At 48.7% G+C, this 7012-nt stretch overlaps 1 protein-coding gene across 3 annotated transcripts in view; it reads left to right on the top strand.

Moving 5' to 3' along the window:
• The first annotated feature begins 2986 nt into the window (after positions 1-2986).
• The window catches only part of NHSL1 (NHS like 1), a 179778-nt gene continuing 175752 nt past the window's right edge, over positions 2987-7012 (top strand). For 2 of the 3 annotated variants that reach the window (XM_069010500.1, XM_069010498.1), the window contains exons 1-2: positions 2987-3478; positions 4105-4544. In XM_069010500.1, the coding sequence (XP_068866601.1) occupies positions 4187-4544 (358 nt within the window). In that variant the 5' untranslated portion in view covers positions 2987-3478; positions 4105-4186. The remainder of the gene's footprint in view (positions 3479-4104; positions 4545-7012) is intronic. The other variant, XM_069010499.1, reaches the window with a different exon arrangement.

Genomic DNA, 7012 nt, shown 5'->3' with positions numbered 1-7012 from the left:
TCCAAGTTGTACTGGTTTTATTGCTGTGTCTCCATTTGGTTGGGTTTTCCTAGCGTAGGCAGGCAAATATCTTCAATCTGTGGGCTAAAATACAATGGATGAGCTTGGAGATCCCAGCTGACTACATCTAAACTACCCTCTTGGCACATAAGTACAATTTCAGGAAGAGCTGTCTGATGTTATGTGTTTGGCCATGTGGCTTTTGTACTACTGCTCACCTCTTGCTTCTGAGAGCCCAAAAGGATTGCAGAAGCAAGCTGAGGGAAGAGCAGTGTTCATTCTGCACTGGGTGATGAGTTAAGTCCCACAAGACTTTTCTTCTGTTTCTTGAAGTAGAGCATGAAAGTTATTAGGTCTTTAATTTGGTAATTTAACTTGAGGCTTAAAATGCTGAAGGATGAAAGCTACAATTCAGACATAATGAACTTTCCAGTGAACTTGAACTTTGATTAAAAATGCAATTAATATTGGCTTGAAATATTTAGTGAAGTCTCTGCTGTCCTTTTGCCTACCTTTCTCCTTTGTCTCTCATATTTCTAGGCTCTGTTCCTCTTCTGAGAGGATGTCCCACTCCTGACTGAGAGTATTTGGAGGTGTGAGATCCAGAACACTGGGTCACAGGTCTGCCAGGCCTAGATGTACAAGTGGAAGTGACTGCTGGCCACTGAGCTCACAGACCTCCTTCTCCAGTGGATGCAGCTACATGGAAAGCAGCCTCTTGCTCCCACCAGTTATACATCACAATTGCCAAAAAATGACACTGCGTGAATATGCAGGGTCATGATGAGCTCACCCAAGGGCAGGGATGGCTCACCTGAGGGCAGCATCCTGCCAGACAGCAGGTATAGCACCGGGGCTGTCACCCCCTGGCCAGTGGTGCCTGCCAGTGTCCCCCTGGGCCTGCAGGAGTATTTAAAAGGGTCAGGAGCATCCTCACAGCTCTGCCAGAAAAGGAAACATTTTCCAGTCATAACCTCTGGACACAGACAATGAGCACGGCTACCTGAAGGAGATGGGGTGTCCCTAAGAAAGTCTGTACTTCTGCTGAATGTAGAAATTTTAAATGCTTTCTTTTCAGCATGATGAATACTTTAAATCTCCAACTCTGTAAGTATTTAAGCTTCATTTTCTTTCCTATGTCACTTCCTTTAGCACAGAAAGAAACAAGCTTGAGACCACCCTTTACTGGTTTCAGTTAACCAATCTTCACATTTCAGTTGCTCAATATTTACATTTATTTTACACCTGTTTTTTCCTGAGTATTCCATGTGGTAACAAACCATCCCAGAAAAACAGACCATATAAATTAATGAGAAAAAAGAGCATTGTTCTGGAATAAACACAGAGGCTTTGAATATTTCAAGAACATCGGTGCATTTAAAATTCAGATTTATTTCTTGACTTGGTTTTAACTGGCAGTCCTAAAAATGCCTTATTTTTTATGATACATTATTCCCACCAGAAATATTCAAGCTATAATATAAATAAGTAATTTATTTTACAGTTGGCAAACATATGACCCAGTGAAATATGTAAAGTAGACTTCACTGGCAGGGAAATCCCACTCACTCACAGTAGCTAAGGCTCTTTACTGCATTAGGTTGTCTAAAGCTTTGATTCCTGGCTATTATTCTCACTGTGCTTAGATCTGTTCTAAGTATCTTTTCCTGCTTACAGATAAGAACATACAAAACTATTTGCAATATCAGGATGTGATCTGCATTTTCAGAAAAAAGTTTGGACTGGTAAATGTACCTTTTTGAAAGTACCTATTACTAAACTTAAAAATTAGTAATTTCCAATCAGACGCACTCACAGCCTTATGGTATCTACACTGGCAGATGTGTTGCTGTGGGTTCTTTTCAGCTGACACCTGAACTGACCTCTTTGCTCACTTTCTTCCTGCTGTGTTTTATACTGAAATCCACCTCATTTGTGGTACTCCTGTAGTTTAAACAAAGCATACAAAGAATCACTCCTCTCCATTCAAACATGCCGGTGAACAGGACACATTTTTTTATCAAATGACTACCCCAAACAAACATCTAAGAATTAATGAAGACATTACGTCCCAAAATAAAAGCAGGAGGCTTCAATATGACAAAATGACTGCTTTCCATCCTCTGATAATCAATCCTGACAGCTTCCCCATCACAACACTATTTCTTTGGATTCTTTATGTGCTTAAACCCCTGATTAAACACCATTTTGCCTGTTTGCACCATGTTCTTCTCATCAGTTTCTATATATATTGCACACGTGCAGTCAGTGGTACTGTCTGTAACACAAAACCAGGGAGAGCATTCCAAGTTGCAAAGTTATTCATTGGTAACCTGTTTGGACAGAGGTGTGAAGAAAGAAGGCTTTGTTCTTTATTTTTTTAACACTAGATGGCATTGCTTCCTCCCCCCACCCCCCAGGGAAAACTTGAACATAAAACTTTCCTTGATTAATGTAAGAGAAGAATTAGTGACTTGCACTTTTTACTATGACTATCACCCTTCCAAGCATTTCCTGTGAATCTTAACTCTCGAGTGTGCCACCAAGCCTTGGATTTGTATTCCTCTGTCTGCAGCCTTGCCCCCATGCTTCTCCATGCACCAAGGAATTTCTGAAACACTACCGGTGGAATGGTTTTCTTCAGGTTTCCCTTAAGTAACGAATGCTAAAGCTATGGATGATACATACTATGGTGCAGAATATTTTGTTACATAAATTGTGTGTCCTCAAGGTGCTAATGAACTTGGATATGTCCCTGGACCTTTCCCTCTCCACCTGATTCTCTTTCTTTCATCACATAGATTCATCAGCTGCAGCAGGAGCCAGAACAAGCTATGAGGCAGGAAGGGACTATACAACCACTTTTCCCCAGGGCCCTTTCCCACAAGAAGAGAGTGATTGGGTTCCTCTCTTTATCATATAGCAGGAGCCAGAGCCAGTAGGGCATTGTCCAATTAAAATTAAATAGCAGCTGTTGACAGTTGCTTGTGGGCTAAATTGGTTCTGTGGGGAATAGCTCATTAGAGCCGTCATCTCCATGAAGAGCTGATTGTATCCTACGCGGGCAAAGTGCGGGGGCTTCCAAGGCTGGAACCTGCCTTTGGTCCACACCAGCATTATATGCAACGTTTGGTGCTCCTACAGTCGATGTCATGGGTCCGACTTTGCTTTTCCTACCTTAGTGTCAATCTTACTAAAAATTAACCACAGAGAACACGCCGTTCCCAGACAGGCTGCTCTTCTTCCCCTGCCTCGGAGCAGCACCTCCGGCCTGACCCACAGCGCGGCACGGGAAAGGGCTGAGGCGAGACCTGCCCCCTCTCTTGCTCGGCCCCTTTCGCCGAGCAGGGGAGGCCGGAGGGGCTGGCTTCTCCCTGGGGAGCCCTGCTGGACCGAGCGCCGCGGGGCCGGGCCGGGAGCAGCTACCTTGGCTGTCGGCTGGCCGGGAAGGGTGAGGCTCCAGTTCGGGGAGCCACAGGTAGGCGGCGGCCTCTTGCTTTTCCCAGGTTCGTGGAGGTTTTTTTTCCCCCTCCATTCCCTCCTCCTCTTTTTCCAGCTCTCGCTTTCCGGGTTGGGTGTTTGGTGCGTTCAGAAAAGTGCCTGCAACGGCGCGGGATTCCCCAGGTGGAGCTGGTCCCGGCTTTCTCTCCCTTCCTTCTCTGGCTGGCTTTCCTCCTTTGTGGCCGCATCCAGGGCGCTTCAGTCCCCCTCCCACGCTTCCTCTTTCCCTCCCTCCCCGCCTCATCCTCACTTCGGGGAGAGAAAGCCGGGCTCTTTCCTGTCTCCCGGCCGCCCCGGGCTCTCACCGCGCCCGCCGTGCGGCGGTGCTGCGCCCCGCTCCGCTGCGCTCCCCTCCCATCCCCTCCCTCCTCCCGGGGCCGCTCCCGCCTCTGGGGGCCACTCCCGCACATGGGCGCCGCGCGGGGCTCCCCCTGCACCGAGGCGGCGGCGGCTCCCCCCCGGCCCCGGAGCGCGTAGCCCAGCCGCCCTCCCGCCCCGATTCATTTGTTGTTGTTGTGCTGTTCTCCCTCTCTCCCTCCCTCCCTTCCTCCCTCCCTCTCCTCTCTCTGAACTTTTGTCACCGCGGCCGCTGCGCGGATGAAGACTTTTCGCGCCGGGGACGCCTAGCTCTCCCCGCCACCCCTCCCGCTGCCGTGCCCCGCGCTGCCCCCCGTCCCCGGCCGCGATGCCGTTTCCCCTGCGGACCCTGGAGCCGCTGAAGCTGTGCAGGTTGGAAGAGGCCGGCGGGGATGGCGCGGAGAGGGGCGGCCCGGCGCCGGGGGACCACGCCGGGGCGACGGAGGGGGGCGGCGGGCGCCGCCGCGGCGCGGTGCCGCTCTTCGGGTCGCTGGAGCAGGTCAGCTCGTACGCGCTGGTGTCGCTGCTGATGCAGCTCTCCGACCTCTCCCGCTGCGCCGGCGACATCTTCGGCGGGATCCTCAGCGAAGCGGACTCCTTGTGCCACCGCAACGCCCGGCTCCAGCGCCGCCTCGGCGCCCTGGAGGAGCTCCTCGCCCGCCTCGACCATCGCAAAGTCAAGATCCGTGAGTACCACCCTTCCCCGGCGCTGCGAGCTCGTCCGGGACCGTGGCGGGGTGACTTGGGGAGCGGGAGGACCGGCCGGAGAGCGGCCGCCCGGTGGCGGGGCTGTTGGCGGGGCAGGCTGGGCTCTAGTTTGTGATTTATTAAAAAAAAAAAAAAAGAGAGAGAGAAAAGGAAAGAGGGAAACTTAAGCATCCCCGTCTCGCTTTTCCCGTGCTCAGGTGGAGGCGGCCGCCCCCGTCCCGCCGCGGCTCCTCCCGGGCCCCGCCGGTGCCCACGGGCTGTAGCGCGGCGCTGCTCATCCCCCTCCGGGAGACCCGGCCCCGGGCTCCGTCCCAGCGGCTCCGACCCTGGATGTCGCCGGCCCGGGCGGGAGGGGCGGTGTCAGCGAGCGGGGCCGGTGGCTGCGAGTGTTTCCCCGGTGCTTCAGTGCGGCGGAACCCTCGCTCACCGGGGAGAAGGTGTCCGCAGGGCGGGCAGCGGGCTGGCCGGGGGCGGGGGGCCGCCAGCGCCGGGAGCTGATAGCCCTGTGATGCCGGGGGAGTTTGTTTATGTGTTTGCGCTAGACTTGGGATCAGCAGAGCTTCTGACAGTTCAGCCCACATGCCTGATTAATTCTTTTGTATGTGCATGGGAAGACCTCAGTCAATAGAAACCTGCATGTACTTAGCAGCTGGTTTTGTGTCTCTCGGTTTTCTCGAGCTTCTGTTCATTGTGCAGAGCTGATCTCAAACTTGAAGTTTCAACTTCATACGGAGCCCAAGCAGCAAGATGCAGAATCGGCCTCATCTTCCTAATTAGTGGCAGCATGGGGAGACGGTTCTTAAGTTTCTTTCAGAGTCTGTAAAGTGGCCCTCAGAAGGGACTAATTGTACAACTACACAGAGCTATAGGAAAAGGTTTGTTTTTTCCCTGAGCTTGGTCCAACTTTGGAGAAATGATCCAGTAAAAATTGCATCTGGTACATGAAGTGTGTGTGTGACCAAGCTCCCCACAGACAATGTGGGAGATAACTTGCAACATCAGTTTAGCTTTCTCAATGTGCTGGAAACATTCAGGAACCCAAAGAACTGTGTTGCAACTTTTGTGGCAGCTGTATAAAGGCATAGGCTCAGCCTAAATAGGGTTGCTGCTCAGACACCACCGACAGTTTTATTTTAAATGGAAGTAGAAAACTTACTTTGCATATGGCACACTTATGAGCAAAATTGATAAGGAAGGCCTTTCACAAATAAGATTTAAAGCGTATGAGCCTTGTATGGGTGACTTACCTGTTTCATTGCAGAATTATTCCTTATGGTATGCTTGAGTCTGTGGTTTCTCCAAAGGAGGACACCTTCGCCATCCTTACCAAACCTTGTGGTTTTTAAATGTGAGGCTAAAGTTTTGTGCTAACCAGTTTTACTTTTTTTGTGCTTTATAACTGTATGATAAACTGAGGGCCATTTCTTCCTCACCAAGACAAGTATAACCTTTTCTGCCAATACAGTTATGTTAATTTGGCGTGGCATGGTGCAGTCACACTTGAAATGCGAGTGTGTTATTGCTGGGGATACCTGCAGTATAGTGGTGTATTAAATTGATTGCCTGATAGGAAGCAGTACTTATTTATCTCAGTTTAAATAAATAATTACCGTACACTGATGCAAAGTATATAAAGGCTAGGGTGAAATAAGCTTCTGCTGCCCTGTACAAACCCCAAAATTCTATGTGTCAGACTCTTAGTGATTGTCTTCTTTCTTAGTCATCGTTTTGCACAAGTTGTATATTCATGAATTTTTGTTGTTGTTACAACTCAGTTCTTTAGGCTAAACCTGTTATTGCTTTTAATTTGATGGTCTTTGCTCTTGTCATTGTGATGCTCAAAACTGGATGCAATTCTTATGTTTGGCTTTTTCTATTTGGTTTTAAATTCTTTGCTAAGTGGCATCTCTGCCGTTCATTCAGTTTCGCTACTTGAAAGCTGCATTGCTGCTGCTAATATTTACTTTTCAAAGATCTCATTCATTGAAGTCTAAGAGAATTAATGATTATTTCTTTCTAATTTTTTTTTTTAGGTTTTTTTGTTTGGATTTTTTTCTTGTTGGGGTGTTGTTGTTTCGGGGTGTTTTTTTGTTTTGTTTGTAAAGGAAGGTTATTTTATTTACCTATTCAGTCACTAGGAATTGATGTGTAGGCGAAGCATATTGACATGAAGTTGCACATAAAGCAATGACAATTCTTACAGGCTTTCTAGATACTGCAATCTGGCCAAGGAGATCAGGTAGGATGCTCCATTGCAGTTAGAATCATGAACATCTCTGTGATACATGCCATCAAGGCTTGTCTGCAAGTTTAACCCTGTTCCTGACATTAAAGGGAAGTATATGGAAAACAAAGGGAATGGTTTAATAATGCTGTCTTTGTTTGGGAACAACAGCAAGGGGGATTTTTCCTTCCCATTTTTGAAGCCTCATGGATTACAACATCC

Source organism: Aphelocoma coerulescens, chromosome 3 (assembly GCF_041296385.1).
Source record: "Aphelocoma coerulescens isolate FSJ_1873_10779 chromosome 3, UR_Acoe_1.0, whole genome shotgun sequence".
In the NCBI taxonomy this organism is placed as follows: domain Eukaryota; kingdom Metazoa; phylum Chordata; class Aves; order Passeriformes; family Corvidae; genus Aphelocoma; species Aphelocoma coerulescens.
Note: the sequence above shows the minus strand (reverse complement) of the source record. Positions and strands in the feature narration are given on the sequence as shown.